Consider the following 18,476-nt stretch of genomic DNA (forward strand, 5'->3'; position numbering starts at 1 on the left):
GATCAAACAAGTGTAAATGTCCACACCCCCAATATGGGAGTAGCCAATTATATAAGAAAACTATTAGTTAAGATAAAGAGTCACATTGATATGAATACATTAATAGTAGAAGATCTTAACACACCTCTCTCAGAAATAGACAGATCATCGAAGCAGAAAATCAATAAAGAAATAAGAGCATTGAATGACACATTGGACCAGATGGACCTCATAGATATATACAGAACATTCCACCCTAAAACATCAGAATACTCATTCTTCTCAAGTGCACATGGAACCTTCTCCAGAATAGACCACATACTGGGTCAGAAATCAGGACTCAACTGATACCAAAGACTGAGAGTATTCCCTGCATATTCTCAGATCACAATGCTTTGAAACTGAAGCTCAATCACAAGGAAAAGTTTGGAAGTAACTCAAACACCTGGAAGCTAAAGACCACCTTGCTTAAGAATGCTTGGATCAACCAGGAGATCAAAGAAGAACTTCAACAATTCATGGAAACCAATGAGAATGAAGACACTTCACTCCAAAACCTATGGGATACAGCCACGGCGGTCCTAAGGGGGAAATACATAGCCATCCAAGCCTCCCTCAAAAAAATGGAAAAATCCAGAATACACCAGCTGTCTCTACACCTTAAAGAACTGGAGAATCAACAACAAATCAACCCAACTCCATACGTAAGAAGGGAAATAATCAAGATGAGAGCAGAGATCAATGAGGGAGAAACCAGAGATACAGTAGAACGTATCAATGAAACTAGAAGCTGGATTTTTGAAAGAATCAATAAGATCGATAAACCATTGGCCACACTAATCCAAAAGAAAAGAGAGAAAGGCCAAGTTCATAAAATTATGAATGAAAAGGGAGAGATCACAACTAGCACCAAGGAAGTAGAAACAATCATCAGAAGCTATTATCAACAGTTATATGCCAATAAGCTAAGCAACCTAGATGAAATGGATGCATTCCTGGAAAACTATAAACTCCCAAAATTGAACCAGGAAGAAATTGACAACCTGAATAGACTGATATCTCGTAACAAGATTGAAGCAGTGATTAGAAACCTCCCAAAAAAGAAGAGCCCAGGGCCTGATGGATTCCCTGGGGAATTCTACCAGACTTTCAAAGAAGAAATAACACCTATTCTCCTGAAGCTGTTTCAAAAAATTGAAGCAGAAGGAAATCTTCCAGATTCTTTTTATGAAGCCAACATTGTCCTGATGCCCAAACCAGGTAAAGACCCTACCAAAAAGGAGAATTTCCAACTAATATCCCTGATGAATATGGATGCTAAGATTCTCAACAAGATCCTAGCAAACAGGATCCAACAGCACATTAAAAAGATTATCTACCATGACCAGGGGGATTCATCTCTGGGTTACAAGGATGGTTCAACATTCGCAAATCAATCAATGTGATAGAACAAATCAATAAGAGAAGAGAGAAGAACCACATGGTCCTCTCAATTGATGCAGAAAAAGCATTTGACAAAATCCAGCATCCGTTCCTGATTAAAACGCTTCAAAGTATAGGGATAGAGGGAACATTCCTGAACTTCATCAAATCTATCTATGAAAGACCCACAGCAAATATCATCCTCAATGGGAAAAAGCTCGCAGCCTTCCCACTGAGATCAGGAACATGACAAGGATGCCCACTCTCACCACTCTTGTTCAACATAGTATTAGAAGTCCTAGCAACAGCAATCAGACAACAAAGAGAAATAAAAGGTATCCAAATTGGCAAGGAAGAAGTCAAAATCTTTCTCTTCACAGATGACATGATTCTTTTTTTGGAAAACCCAAAAGACTGCACCCCCAAACTACTGGAACTCATACAGCAATTCAATAACGTGCCAGGATACAAAGTCAATGTCCAGAAATCAGTGGCTTTCTTATACACTAACAATGAAAATACAGAAAAGCAAATTAGAGAATTGATTCCATTTACTATACCACCAAGAATCATAAGATAACTGGGAATAAACCTAACCAACGAGGTAAAGGATACGTGCTCAAGGAACTACAGAACACTCATGAAAGAAATTTAAGAAGACACAAAAAGATGGAAGACCATTCCATGCTCTTGGATTGGATGAATAAACATTGTTAAAATGTCTCTACTGCCTAGAGCAATCTATACTTTTAATGCCATTCCGATCAAAATTCCACCGGTATTTTTCAAAGACCTGGAGCAAATAATCCTAAAATTTGTATGGAATCAGAATCTATCTATGAAAAACCCACAGCAAATATCATCCTCAATGGGAAAAAGCTTGCAGCCTTCCCGTTGAGATCAGGAACACGACAAGGATGCCCACTCTCACCACTCTTGTTCAACATAGTATTAGAAGTCCTAGCAACAGCAATCAGACAACAAAGAGAAATAAAAGGTATCCAAATTGGCAAGGAAGAAGTCAAACTCTCTCTCTTCGCAGATGACATGATTCTTTATATGGAAAGCCCGAAAGACTCCACCCCCAAACTACTAGAACTCATACAGCAATTCAGAAATCTAGCAGGATACAAAGTCAATGTCCAGAAATCAGTGGCTTTCTTATACACTAACAATGAAAATACAGAAAGGCAAATTAGAGAATCAATTCCATTTACTATAGCACCAAAAACCATAAGATACCTCGGAATAAACCTAACCAAAGAGGTTAAAGATCTGTACTCGAGGAACTACAGAACACTCCTAAAAGAAATTGAAGAAGACACAAAAAGATGGAAGACCATTCCATGCTCTTGGATGGGAAGAATAAACATCGTTAAAATGTCTATACTGCCCAGAGCAATCTATACTTTTAATGCCATTCCAATCAAAATTCCACCAGTATTTTTCAAAGAGCTGGAGCAAATAATACTAAAATTTGTATGGAATCAGAAGAGACCCCGAATTGCTAAGGAAATGTTGAAAAACAGAAATAAAACTGGTGGCATCACGTTACCTGATTTCAAGCTTTACTACAAAGCTGTGATCACCAAGACAGCATGGTACTGGCATAAAAACAGACACATGGACCAGTGGAACAGAGTAGAGAGCCCAGATATGGACCCTCAACTCTATGGTCAAATAATCTTTGACAAAACAGGAAAAAATACCCAGTGGAAAAAAGACAGTCTCTTCAATAAATGGTGCTGGGAAAACTGGACAGCTATATGTAGAAGAATGAAACTTGACCATTCTCTTACACCGTACACAAAGATAAACTCGAAATGGATAAAAGACCTCAACGTGAGACAGGAATCCATCAGAATCCTCGAGGAGAACATAGGGAGTAACCTCTTTGATATCAGCCACAGCAACTTCTTTCAAGATATGTCTCCAAAGGCGAAGGAAACAAAGGCAAAGATGAACTTCTGGGACTTCATCAAGATAAAAAGCTTCTGCACAGCAAAAGAAACAGTCATCAAAACAAAGAGGCAACCCATGGAATGGGAGAAGATATTTGCAAATGACAGTACAGATAAAAGGTTGATATCCAAGATCTATAAAGAACTCCTCAAACTCAACACACACAAAACAGATAATCATATTAAAAAATGGGCAGAAGATATGAACAGACACTTCTCCAAGGAAGACATACAAATGGCTACCAGACACATGAAAAAATGTTCATCATCACTAGCCATCAGGGAGATTCAAATCAAAACCACATTGAGATACCACCTTACACCAGTTAGAATGGCCAAAATTAGCAAGACAGGAAACAACGTGTGTTGGAGAGGATGTGGAGAAAGGGGAACCCTCTTCCACTGTTGGTGGGAATGCAAACTGGTGCAGCCACTTTGGAGAACAGTGTGGAGATTCCTCAGGAAATTAAAAATAGATCTTCCCTATGACCCTGCAATTGCACTGCTGGGTCTTTACCCCAAAGATACAGATGGAGTGAAAAGAAGGGCCATCTGTACCCCAATGTTTCTAGCAGCAATGGCCACGGTCGCCAAACTGTGGAAAGAACCAAGATGCCCTTCGACGGATGAATGGATAAGGAAGATGTGGTCCATATACACTATGGAGTATTATGCCTCCATCAGAAAGGACGAATACCCAATTTTTGTAGCAACATGGACAGGACTGGAAGATATTATGCTGAGTGAAATAAGTCAAACAGCGAAAGTCAAGTATCATATGGTTTCACTTATTGGTGGAGCATAACAAATAATATAGAGGACAAGGGTAGATGGGGAGGAGAAGGGAGTTGAGGGAAATTGGAAGGGGAGGTGAACCATGAGAGACTATGGACTCTGAAAAACAACCTGAGGGTTTTGAAGGGGCGGGGTGGGAGGGTGGGGGAACCAGGTGGTGGGTATTAGGGAGGGCACAGATTGCATGGCGCACTGGGTGTGGTGAAAAAACAATGAATACTGTTACGCTGAAAATAAATAAAAAATTTAATTAAAAAAACAAAAAGAAGAGACCCCGAATTGCTAAGGAAATGTTGAGAAACAAATAGAAAACTGGCAGCATCACGTTACCTGGTTTCAAGCTTTACTACAAAGCTGTGATCACCAAGACAGCATGGTACTGGCATAAAAACAGACACATAGAGCAGTGGAACAGAGTAGAGAGCCCAGATATGGACTCTCAACTCTATGGTCAAATAATCTTTGACAAAACAGGAAAAAATATCCAGTGGAAAAAAGACAGTCTCTTCAATAAATGGTGCTGGGAAAACTGGACAGCTATGTGTAGAAGAATGAAACTTGACCATTCTCTTACACCATACACAAAGATAAACTCGAAATCGGTAAAAGACCTCAACGTGAGACAGGAATCCATTAGAATCCTCGAGGAGAACATAGGCAGTAACCTCTTCGATATGACCCACAGCAACTTCTTTCATTATATGTCTCCAAAGGCAAAGGTAAAAAAAAAAGGTGAAAATGAACTTTTGGGACTTCATCAAGATCAAAAGCTTCTGCACAGCAAAAGAAACAGTCAACAAAGCAAAGAGGCAACCCACGGAATGGGAGAAGATATTTGCAAATGACAGTACAGACAAAAGTTGATATCCATGATCTATAAAGAACTCCTCAAACTCAACAAAGACAAAACAGATAATAATATTTAAAAATGGTCAGAAGATATGAACAAACACTTCTCCAATGAAGACATACAAATGGCTAACTGACAGATGAAAAAATGTTCATCATCACTAGCCATCAGGGAGATTCAAATCAAAACCACATTGAGATACCACCTTACACCGGTTAGAATGGCCAAAATTAGCAAGACAGGAAACAACGTGTGTTGGAGAAGATGTGGAGAAAGGGAAACTCTCTTCCAATGTTGGTGGGAATGCAAGTTGGTGCAGCCACTTTGTAGAACAGTGTGGAGAATCCTCAAGAAATTAAAAATAGAGCTTCCTTATGACCTTGCAATTGCACTGCTGGGTATTTACCCCAAAGATACAGATGTAGTGAAAAGAAGGGCCATCTGTACCCCAATGTTTATAGCAGTAATAGCCCCGGTCGCCAAACTGTGGAAAGAACCAAGATGCCCTTCAACAGACGAATGGATAAGGAAGATGTGGTCCATATACACTCTGGAGTATTATGCCACCATCACAAAGGATGAATACCCAACTTTTCTAGGAAAATGGATGGAACTGGAAGAGATTATGCTGAGTGAACTAAGTCAAGCAGAGAGAGCCAAGTATCATATGGTTTCACCTATTTGTGGAGCATAACAAATAACATGGAGGACAAGGGTAGATAGAGAGGAGAAGGGAGTTGAGGGAAATTGGAAGGGGATGTGAACCATGAGAGACTATGGACTCTGAAAAACAACCTGAGGGTTTTGAAGGGGCAGGGTGGGAGGGTGGGGGAACCAGGTGGTGGGTATTAGGGAGGGCACAGATTGCATGGAACACTGGGTGTGGTGAAAAAACAATGAATACTGTTACGCTGAAAATAAATTAAAAAAAAAAAAAAAAACAACCTGAGGGTTTTGAAGGGATGGGCGGTTGGAGGTGGTGGGTATTAGGGAGAGCACATATTGCATGGAGCACTCCGTGTAATGCAAAAACAATGAATACTGTTACACTGAAAAGAAATAAAAAATAAAAATAAACCACCAGAATGAGACTCCACCTTACACCAGTAAGAATGGCTAATTAACAAGACAGGAAACAACAGATGTTGGCAAGGATGTGGAGAAAAGGGAACCCTCTTACATTGTTAGTAAGAAAGGAAGTTGGTACAGCCACTCTGTAAAACAGTATGAAGTTTCCCTAAGATGTTAAAAATAGGGCTCCCCTATGACCCAGAAATTGCACTACTAGGTATTTACTCCAAAGATACAGATGTAGTGAAAAGAAGGGGCACTGGCACCCCAACGTCCATAGCAGCAATGTTGACAATAGCCAAACTTTGGAAGGAGCCAAGTTGTCCTTCAGAAGATGAATGGATAAAGATATTATTTGTATATACAATGGAATATTACTCAGCCATCAGAGAGGATGAATACCTATCATTTATATCAACATTGATGGAACTAGAGGCCTTTATACTAAGTGAAATAAGTCAAGCAGAGAAAGACAATTATCATATGGTTTCACTCATATGTGGAGCATAAGGAATAGTGCAGAGGATCATAAGGGAATGGAGGGAAAATTGAATGGGAAGAAATCAGAGAGGGAGACAAAATATGGGACTCTTGGCTCCAAGAAACAGACTGAGGGTTCTGGAATGGAGGTGGGTGGAGGAGGTGGTAACTGAGGGATGTGCTTTAAGGAGAGCATGTGATGTGATGAACACTGTGTTATATGCTCATGATGAATTATTGAGCATTACATCTGAGGCTAATGATGTAGTATATGTTGGCTAATTGAATTTACTAAAAAACTTAAAAAGCATTAACAAATAAATAAAGTACATCACATGTATATTTTAGCAATGGGGATTCACTTTTTCTATTCCATTTCAACAATGGAGTAGAAGCCTCAAACTGGTGTTTTTTTTGTTTTGTTTTGTTTTGTTTTTGTTTTTGTTTGTTTGGTTGATTGGTTGGCTGGATTTTTTTTCTTTTTTCTTTTTTTTAACTAATGACATATTGTATGGTGACGAATATAACATAATAAAATATAATAATAAAAAATAAAAATAAAGAAACCTCAATCTCACTCTTATTTTTTTTCTTCCTTTTAAGGTTTAATTTCAACATAAAATGCCCCTACTCAAAAGAAGAGAAATGAATTAATTGAGAAAATAAAATTCATTTGCCTCAAAAACAATTTTATTGCATAAATGTCTGTATTACATTCCTATTTCTGTTGTAACCAGTTGTAACACTAGATGCTTAAAGAAACAAATCCATGCTTTTACTGTTTTGGAGGGCAGAAGCCTGAAATAAGTGTCAGTGGGCTAAAACCAACATGTCTGAGGGCCTGGTTCCTGCTAGATGATCCAAGAGAGACTCATTTCTTTCCTATTGCAGGTTCTAGTGACAACAACCATTCTTTGGCTTATTGTCCTTTCTCTATCTTCAAAACCTGTGATGTATCATCTTCACATCTCTCTCTGATCCAACTATTCTGCCTTCCTTTCCCACATTCAGAGGATCCTGGTGATTACCTTAGTTACACCTGCGTAATCTTGGCCAATCTTAGTTTAAGGTCAGCTGACTAGCAGTCTTATTCCATTTACTACCTCAATCTCCCTCTTCCTATAAAAAATAACAGTCAAAGTTTGTAGGTATTAGATTATGGACAGCTTCAGGAAGCTCTTATTCTGCACATTAGAAAGTATTTTCCAAATTATTTTATTGGATGCTACTCAAAGATCCTTATAAGAAACAAACACAGTATTTCTCACAGTCCACAGAATGACTAGACATACTAGTCATTGAAAATTTTATGCAAACAAAATATCTTTTGTGAAGAAAACCTACAAGAACCTTCACCTTTGACTATCCAAGAGTGGTCCACAGACCACAACTGTAGCATCAACATCACTCAGGAGGTTGTTAGAAAGGTCAAACTCTTAGGTCACCAGCACCTGATAAAGCAGAATCTGTATTTAAGCTAGAATATTAGGTGATTCCCATGTACTTCGAAGTTGGAGAAGTGCTGGTCTAGAGTATGTTTTTCTAACATTCCCAATTTGACCCTTGAGGCAAGGTCATTATTTGTGTTGGGAGATGTTCTACTCAGTGGAGGTGTTTAGCAGCATCCCTCAGACTTTGCCAGATATACCCAGGGGTAAAGAACCACGTCTGGTTGGGACCACTGGCACAGAATTTGAAAACTGGGAGAACCCTGACAGAGTGAAGTCAACACCCATCCCTTTCTGCAATGATAGCTTTGAGAAGATCACTAAATTTTACAAGCCTCCTGTCTCTGTGGGGAATGGAGCTCACACTAGTGCTTCCTTATAGAATGGACATCTATAAAAATTAGATCAGGCAATTCTTATAAGGTGCTACACTCAGATCTAAAGATCTAAATATATCTCTTACAATTAACAAACATTTTATAGTGACATTTGAAGCCATAGCTCTGAACTTGAGATAGAATTGTGAAATTCCTAATTGTTTTGGCAAAATGTCCATGAATCCAAGGAGTGTAGGGCCAAAGGTTCTATATAAAGGAAGAAACTTTTAATCTTTGTTGAAAAAGAGGAAAGTAAATTTCTAGAGGTAGCAGGGATTTCCTCTCCACCACTAGTCAATTCATTGAAGAACCCGAGGGACCTAGTCAAAACCAATTTCTCAGTCTCAAACAGGAGAAAAATTTCACTCAGGATTGGGATAAGGTGCTGGGAGTTTAGATCTCTGAAAAGCAAAAGTCATAGCATTGGGTTCCCTATTCAGCAGGAATCCTGCTTCTCCCTCTCCCACTCCCTCTACTTGTGTTCCCTCTCTCACTTTCTCTATCAAATAAATAAAATCTTTAAAAAGAAGAGTAAGAAAAAAATTGACTCCACTTTGCTTATTACCCAATCTCTTAGGAACAGGAAATCAACAGGAAAAATTTCCTTTTTGTCCACACCAGTATCCCATAGGGAAATCATGTGCCTAAAGGTGGGAGGAACAAGAGGAAAATGTGCCTAATGAGCAGATGAGCAGACCAAAGCAGCTGTAAATACGTCCTCTGCTGCAGTCCCACAGGGTGGACAACCTTGGAATGGACACGACCTGGTCTTTTTTTGTGCAGTCCTAAGTCTGGATGGGGCACTGGAGTCTGACCCATCCCTGCTCTCTTGTCTGGGGACAGAGCTTCATCTTCCAATGTCTATCAATCAGACAGGTATTTTGATTTCCATGTAGAGACCTTCCTCTCAGAGACCCTATCAAGATGAGTTCTGCTGCTCAGGAGGGACAGGGCAGGAGAAGGTTAAGAGAATGAAAGTCAAGAGCATTTTCCTGAGGTCAGCTGAGGACCAATCCAGCCTAGCCCAGAGCTGAGAGTTTGCTGTGGCTGTTTGCTCAATTGATCAAGACATTTATTAATTATTCATTTATGTGTTTATAATGCTAAATATAGAAGTGAATATTGAACTCAGAAATACAAGGTTCAACTTTAACAAGTAAATCATACTAATGGAAGCCCAAATAGACAGGGGGTGGGAAGCATAAACATAGAACATAAGACCAAGGATCTTTGCAATTAACCAGAGTAGAAAAGTCAAGTATTAGCTGTAGGGGGATATAGAGTGAAGTGAGGACATGTCATTTTTAAGATGGGACATAGTAAACTACATTTCTCTAGCGATGAGTAAAATCCTGAGAACAGAATTCACAGAGTTACATTCTTTCAAGAGCAGTACATGAAACATACATATCACAGTGCTTCCTTTGAGTATTCAAACGAAAATTTTTAAGTGGATTATGTGCAAAAGTATATGCTAATGAGCTTCTTTTACAATTACCTCATTACCTGTGACCCTAAGTTCTGGGTTAGCTAGCCAAATCACTTTCTCTGTTGACATTTTGTCTGGGAGTCCTTGGTTTTTGCATAGTGGGGTCAGAGTGGTTTGATTCCTGTTTTTTATTACATTATCTCAAGCAAAGCATTGCTGTTTATTTAACCAATTAGCTACTTGCCATTTCACTGTTTTATGTATGTGTGATGTATTTGTGCAGAATGTGTGAGAGTATTGTGTGGTGAAGTCTGTGAGCTAATCACAATATATTCCCTTCACTGCTTTTTGTAGTTTGTTTGTTTCTGGGGGGGGATTGTGGGGTTTTTTTTTTGTGTGTGAAAGAATTAATCTGTTACCTTAATATGCTTCATTTGTGATTACTTGCTTTCCAAAAAATGAAAGTGCATGCATACTTATTCCTCACAAATCACCCTTTATATGTATTTCCAACTAGTATTCAAGTCTCTGTATTCCTTATTTTTCCTTTTGCCCTTTTATTATTGGACCTATATTTCTAAAATAGAAATGCTATCACGTGGAAGGCATTCTTCTTTATGTTTAACATGAATCACATTTACCTTCCCTAAGCCATCTTGTCCCATATATCTTTATAAGCCACTCTGCTTAACCTAAGTGCATTTTCATTGTTCTTCCAAAATTCTTCATTTCTTTTAAAAGTGTCCTGTAATTTCCTCCTCTCTCTCTGCCTGCCTCTCTGCCTACTTGTGATCTCTGTCTGTCAAATAAATAAATAAAATCTTTAAAAAAAAATAAAAGTGTCCTGTATTATGCACACTTACATATTCACACACTTTCAATTCAAAGGTATAAAAACACACCATGCGTAACATAAGTACTCTTTATGTTCTGGCACTATCTTTTTTTCTAGCTTTTCTTCCCTAGTCCTTGTGACTCAGGATTACATTATACATGACCCTCTAGTCAACCAAGTGGAATGATGATTCATTACTTCAATGCTTGCACGACATTTCATGATGTGGCTCTGCCTTTTACACTTTTCTTTCTTTCTTTGGTTAGAAATTATTATTTTTTTATGTTAGATGTTCCACTTTATTTTTGTATTTTATTTTTTCAGTGTCTCTTACACTTGTGATATTCTTTCATATTTTTTTCCCTTAAATTACACTTGTATAAATGTTACAAAATCTTTTTTAAGTAGTTTCACAACCAAAGCTGATTCCATCCTTCAAAGAATACTGAGCAATGTTCAGAGACATTTTGGGGTTGTCATGCTGGGTAATGGTGTGTGGAGGCCAGGGATACTTTAAATACCCCCAAAATGCGTAGGACACAGCCCACCACAGAGTAGGATCTGACCCAGAAAGTCCATAGTGCAGAGACCAAGAACCTTAAGTTAAAGTATATCTGAATTTTTCTTTTTAATTTTAAGTAATCTCTACACCCAACATGGGGCTTGAACTCATAACCCCAAGCTCAAGTGTCCCATGCACTAACAACTGAGCCAGCCAGCCTCCTCAACACATTGTAACACTTCACAATTCTGACAACAAAATTGGAAAGCACTCCTTTGTTACTTGTTTAAGGATTCCAACCTAACCAATGTGACATCCCCAGAGTGTTTTCTCAGGGTGAGGGGTGTGAAAGAGATTTCTTTCTTGAGTTTTCAAACTATTAGTGTTCTCAAGCAAAGATTCCTATATTTGATCACCAGGTTTATTTGTCTATTATTATTATGTGTCCACATATTATATGCTTATTTATCTATAATTATCAGCATTTCAAATAATTGTTGTAAATTACAGTTTCTTTATTGACTTTTAGTTATATATTTTTCGCAATAAAATCTTTTCACATTTTATTTAGTTAAACATTCCAGTCTTCTATTTCTGAGTTTTTTTGCCTCAATTATGATGGTTTGCCCAGTTGTGGATTTTATATGTATTTTCTAGATATGCATCTAAAATGGAATGGTTACTACTGAACTGAGGGTTTACTCCTTCTGATTTTTGTGCGATGTGTGAAATAAGGAACGACTGCACTTCCTTCCATGTAGAAAGCCATCTGTGCCAACTTCCATCAACAATCCAATCTTTTCCAACTAAATCCAAATGCACCTTTATCACATATTAAAAGTTCATATATATACTGAGATCTAAAAAAAAAAAAGTTCATATATATACTGAGATCTAGTTCCTGATTCATTCAGCATAAACTAAAAGAGAATCTGCTATGTTCCAAAAATTTCTAAAAACTTTTATGTGTAGTATGCTTTTATTTCAAGGTCATGGGGAATTTTATTGTTTGCCCATGTAAATTTTATAAAATTACTGCTCCTGTAGATCATGTTTCAGTTAGTTCTCTTAACTCCCTTCAACGTTGTTGAATAGAGTTGTACTGAAACTGCTCCCTTTAACCTGGTTTGATTTTGTGTCATTCTTTGTATTTCACAATGTCTCAGTTTCTTGAATTTGTTTCTTTTTAAGTGCATATACATCTACACCCATAAAGGAAAATGTGAACAGCACAGGTGAAATCCCTGCTCCTTTGGTCCTTACATCAGAGTGACAGACAAGAGTGCAGTGAGATAAATGTGAGTATGAAATAATGTCCTTGGATAACTCACATGAAGAGTATTCAGAGTAAGATGATAGATGGCATGGGGTGTGTAGGATTTTAGAGAGCCTGGGGAGGCCTTTCCATGTTGGACAAGAAACAGAACTGTTAGTAGTGGTGCTCAACAGACTTGTCAAGAAAATGACTAAAACCCAAAGGCTAAGAAAGCAAATAAAGAATAAACATATCACATAAGAAAAGTGATAAAGTGTTCACCTCATCCTCTATTAGACCAAATAAAAAACAATTGGTCAAATGAATATGGAAAAGGTGCAGAGAAAAAAAAATCTAAGGTATCTGAAATCTAGTAATAAAGATGCCCAAATTTTTGATGTGTTGGTTTATTCTCTTATTCGTTTTTATTTTGTGATGTTCAATTTGTAAGGTATTTCGCACCATAAAGACATCACTACTTTGTATTGTGGACAAATTCATTTTTGGTTTTATTATTTTTGCTGGATATAAATGGGATAAAACTAGGATTGGATGCCACCAACTCCAGGGAAAATTTCCTTCCTCACATTCTTTTAGGATGACTGAGCTAATTATATCATTTTATTTTTTAATATAATTTACATTAATCTATTTGTATTTAAATTCATTTTAATTAACACATATTATATAATTAGTTTCCGAGGTAGAATTTAGTGATATTATCAATTGCATGTAACACGCAGTGATCATTATATCAAGGACCTTCCTTAAGACCCATCACCCTGTTATCCCACCCCACCATCCACCAGCCCTCCTGCAACCCTCAGTTTGTGTTCTAAAATTAACAGTCTCTTATGGTTTGCTCCCCCCTCATTTCCATCTCTTATAGTTTTACTCCCTCCCCATTTTTGTCTTACTTTATTTTTCATTCCCTTTACATCAATTTATTTACGTCCCTTTCTTCCTGTCCCTCTCTCTGTCTGGTTTATTGAACACAAGTTTTTTGTTCCTTTATAAACAGGTCAGAAAGTGACCATTCAAAATTTGTGCCCCAAGATGAGTTGTTCCTGGGAAGCTATGAATAGGAATTTCTGAGTACTATTTCTACATTCCTTATGGGAAAGGTAATTTGACGCGTATGCTGGGGGGGAGGAGAGAAGGACATAGAAGTAATATCTTTTGGGAGGATATGGTGTGCAGTTGTGTGTATGTGATAGCGTGTGTGTGACAGTGTGTGTGTATGTGTGTGTACGTGCACATATATGTCAGGGCACCCTGATGAGTGAGAACGGTCCTCAGAATGGGGATACATGGGTTCCACTACTTCAAGGTGACCCTTTAAATACACATGCAAAATTTGATCAACAGATGGTACTAAGGAGGGGTGTGTTCAATTGACAGGACGCTACTGCAACCAGATTCATGAAGTCCAAGAGGTACATAGTGTGAATGAGGAAGTCCCTGTGTCTTGAAATTTAAGCAGCTATGAGGCCACATGATTCTTTGAAATTCACTGCCACCACTTCTCATCACTCTGCCTTTTGTCCTTTCTCCCCATACACTGGCTCCCGTCTGATCCTTGATTTTTTGACAGAAGCACTTCCTCAGGGACTTTGCACCAGATGTTTCCTCTGCCAGGAAGACCTCCAATCATCCACCCTCTCTTCTATGAGGTCTCTGTTCAAATGTCACCTTCTTAGCCAGTCTTGACTGAACACCCAACCTAACACCCATCCACTCTCTCCTTAAACTGCTTCTGTGTTCTTCATAGCACCTGGCCCCCTCTCAGGATTATTTAATCTTTATATCTGCCTCTATCCTATCAGCATCACTGAATTATAGGGACTTTTGTTTTTCAGCACCCTCTACTTTATGACTAGGAAATACTGGAAACACAACTGACACTATTTATTCCCCAAATGCTTGAAATAATTTCTTATTCAAACCATACAATACCTGATCTTTGGGGAACATCTGATGTCAGGATAGAAACTTGTAATCAGAGAGGAAACAGTTATCCCTTCAAGAGGTCCAGATCCATTCACAAAATATTGAAATTAGTTTCTGACTAGAAAATACATGTTGTAACATTTCCACAATGAGCAACACCCATTTGTGTCAAAATTATTCATGTTCTGTTCCCCTGTGCTAGAGTCACCTCCACCATATGGAGCCAGTTAATGATACACAAATTTCAGCATTTCTGCTCCTGGGATTTTCAAGAGAGCCAGAACTGCAGTGCCCCATATTTGGGCTTTTCTTCTCCATGTACCTGATCACTGTGTTTGGAAACCTGCTCCTCATCCTGGCTGTTGGTTATGACTCTCACCTCCACACACCCATGTACTTCCTCCTGGTCAACTTGTCCTTTGTAGACATCTGTTTCACCTCCACCACCATCCCCAAGATGCTATGGAACATTCAGACTCAGAGCAAAGCAATCACCTATGCAGGTTGCATTACTCAGATGTACTTTTTCTCACTCTTTGCTGTGTTGGATGTCCTCCTCTTGAGTGTGATGGCCTATGACCGCTTTGTGGCCATTTGTCACCCCCTGCACTACATGGTCATCATGAACCCCTTGCTCTGTGGACTGCTGTTATTCGTGTCCTGGATCATCAGTGTCTTGCATTCCTTGTTACACACTTCCATGGTGTTGCAGCTGTCCTTCTGTACAGAGGTGGAAATCCCCCACTTTTTCTGTGAACTCAATCAAATGATACAACTTGCTTGTTCTGACACCTTTCTCAATAACATGGTGATGTACTTTGCAGCTATGTTACTGGCTGGTGGTCCCTTTCTTGGGATCCTTTACTCTTACTCTAAGATTGTTTCCTCCATATGTGCAATATCATCAGCTCATGGCAAGTATAAAGCATTTTCCACCTGTGCATCTCACATCTCAGTTGTCTCCTTATTTTATGGTACAAGCCTAGGAGTGTACCTTAGCTCTGCTGCTACCCAGAGCTCCCACGCAAGTACAGTAGCCTCAGTGATGTATGCTGTGGTCACACCCATGCTGAACCCCTTCATCTACAGCCTGAGGAACAAAGACATAAAGGAGGCTCTGATGAGATTCTCTGGGATGGCAGCTCTAAAAGGGACAATTGTCCTGGGGCTGAAGAAGTGCCCATGATTGCAAGGCCCAATGCCTTAGCCAAATGTCGAGATATTTTGATCTGGTTATTTAAGTAGAACATGTCTTTTATTTTTCCCTGGATTTTCTATTTTTTTTATTTTGAGCTCTGTGTACTTATATACTTCACTTTATTAAGCTTTATGATATCTCTGATATCCAAGAGATTTTCCCTTTTTCTCATTTTCCTATTTTCTCAATATTTTTCCTAACCATGGATGCAAAATTTTTGGAGATTCTCAATTATTTCAAATGACTACATGGATCTGTTAAGAATAATTTCTTCGCAAATAAAATATATCATAGTGAATATTTTTTTCTTGTGATTTACTGAATGCTACTCCTATGGAAAATGTACTCTTGACCACAATAGCTATTTATAGAAGTTTATAACAGAGAAAAATCTGAGACAGTGCTTCCGTTTTGTGACCATTATTCTTTTGTATATCACTACCTTAACTGCTGTTCCTGAGAATGCAGACTTTTGACATACTGGATATCACAGCTGATCATGGGGATTTTTCTATACACTAAGATCATGTTGTTACAGAGCTTGTTGCCACCATGCCTTCCATAGCCACTAGCAAAATAAATGATAATAAAAAAAGTGTCTCCTAGTGGAATCTACATGGCAAGACAAATATAGAAAAAATAGATTGGTCTAGAGTCTAGAGTCTAGACTTGACTTTATTTTATGGTCTATAGTCAAACTTGACTTTAAGGATGATGAAGCAAAATATTAAAGTATACATTTATTGTTATGCAAAATATTTCTTTCTCAGGCACTTCCTCTACCTATTGAATTATTGAATATCAGAGTCCATTTGTAAAGTGTATTCATTATGATGAAAGACAGGTGGCATGTTTCTGGTTGTATTAAACTATTTTCTGGTTTCTGGTTGAAAGTTTCCAGTGTGAAATATAAATATGATTCCTTCCATTTCTCTAAACAAAATATCTCCCACTATTTGAAATTTTGCTGTGTAATCTTGAAAGGGGCAGTGAACCAACAGTATCAGTATCATCTACTATATATGATCCTCATAACCACAGGATGATTTACCAGCAAGTTTGGAATCCTGTCCAGGTGTGATTCAGAGTCACAAGTTTTGTGCAAACATACATGTCCTTTCAGCCTTTCCATGTTACCTCAAAGGGTTCTCAATGGACTCGTTTTTTAATACAGTGACATGTAATAAACTTGAAGAACAGAATAATCATCAAGGCTACTTTTGAGTATCAGAACTTTGCTGTGTACAAAGCATAAAATAAAATGATATCATATAATGTCTATTATTGAAAAGAATGGAAGGGTAGGGCTTTGTTATCTCTACAGAGCTGCTCATGAGTCCTTAGTCAGGTGAGAATCTCTACTTTGTGTTTCTAAGACTTATCCATGAGGCGTGAGGCTGTAGTGCTCTTCAGTTTTGAACATTATAGGTAATTTTACTCTTTTTATATGTATAAACTAATGTTCTAGGTATGGAAAAAAAACAACAAGCTTATCAAATGTGAGTTGTCTTAATTTAATTATATGAATTATATTGAATATATATAATATGAATATATATAATCATATATTATATATGAATATGTATAATATATATATAATATGAATATAATTATATGAATTATATTATATGAACCTTTGCTTTTTCAGGGTTGGAAGAGAACTCTCCCACCCTGATATGTGTGACTCAGCTAACTATACTCCAGATCTGACCCTGAGTAATGCACCCTAGGATTTGAAATTTTAATTAATACATTGGAGCATTATTGCATGTGATAAACAGTACATATTTAACTTGTAAAACTTTAGGAATTAAAAGAATCATTGAAAAATCACCAGTACACATGCAATGATTCCTATTCCATAGAAATCAAGAAGGTGCACAATAAGTTCTAACTGTTCTGCTATACAATTGTTAGGGTGTAATCCCTCAAGCCCTCATTTTCTTGGGAACACAATGTGGAATCACAATCATAAATATGACTTTAAGGGGTATTGTGAGAAAAGATGAAATGTGTGGAAGTACTTTTTTCACCAAAGTATGTTCAAGAATAAGGGTTGTGGGGGGGAGACAAGATGGCGGGGAAGTAGGAGGAGGCGGCTTTTCAACCTGTACCCTAAAGTGAGCTGAGTACCTACCAAAGAACTCCGATCACCCATGAAATCAGCTTGAGATCAGAATTATACACGTCTGGATCTCTACGGGGGCCAGAAGACGCCAGTGGGCAGGTAAAGTGGAGTGGGAACGTCGGACTGATAACGGAAGATAAACAAAAGGGGGAGGGAGCCACCAGAGGCGACCGACTGGAAAATAATACCCCAATACGAGAGTGCCCGGCATCTGGGGACCAGCATTAACTTGGAGTCTTGTTGAAAGCACTCAAAAGAGCAAAGACTCGAGTGGGGAAATTGTGGGAATCGGGGCGGATAGGGATAGGGGCTTAAGTCCCCAGACCCAGGGCACTCTCCCCTGGCGCTGAGCCAGAGAGTGCGGCGGAGAAACCTGGTCTTTGTCCCGGAGCCGCCAGTGCGCCCGAGAACGGGTGGAGTCCGGCTCCCGTGAGGGGCTGGGAGCCACACCAGACGGCAGAACGCGCACCTTACTGGAGATGCGCGCGTGCCTCAACCTCCCCTGAGAGAGGTGCATGAACGCCCAGCCTGGTGTTCTGGGACCCACGCGGCGATAGACCCACGTGGCAATAGAGCCGATAGAGCTGGAGGCGCCGCGCCCCAAACCATCCCCTGGGAGAGGTGCGCGCAAGCCCTGAGCTCTCAGCCCCAGCCAGCGGGAAAATCTCAGTGTGCGATTGCTGCTGGGAACCTCTCTGGTGGTCTGGAGCTGCCCAGACAGCCACAGCTGCCTTGGTTTTGCGTACAAGCAGGAGATCCTGCGTCCCCAGGGACCGTGACTCAGAACCTGCTCTGC

The 18,476-nt window shown here is 38.9% G+C and overlaps 1 protein-coding gene across 1 annotated transcript in view; it reads left to right on the plus strand.

Annotated features, from left to right (window-relative positions):
- Positions 1-15,540, plus strand: part of LOC308339995 (olfactory receptor-like protein OLF4) — a gene marked incomplete at both ends in the record, with an annotated part of 61,316 nt that extends 45,776 nt beyond the window's left edge. The window contains one exon of the mRNA XM_080799125.1: positions 15,469-15,540. Coding sequence (XP_080655251.1) covers positions 15,469-15,540 — 72 coding nt within the window. The remainder of the gene's footprint in view (positions 1-15,468) is intronic.
- Positions 15,541-18,476: the final 2,936 nt, after the last annotated feature.

This window comes from Martes martes (genome assembly GCF_963455335.1).
Source record: "Martes martes genome assembly, chromosome: 1".
NCBI classification, from domain to species: domain Eukaryota; kingdom Metazoa; phylum Chordata; class Mammalia; order Carnivora; family Mustelidae; genus Martes; species Martes martes.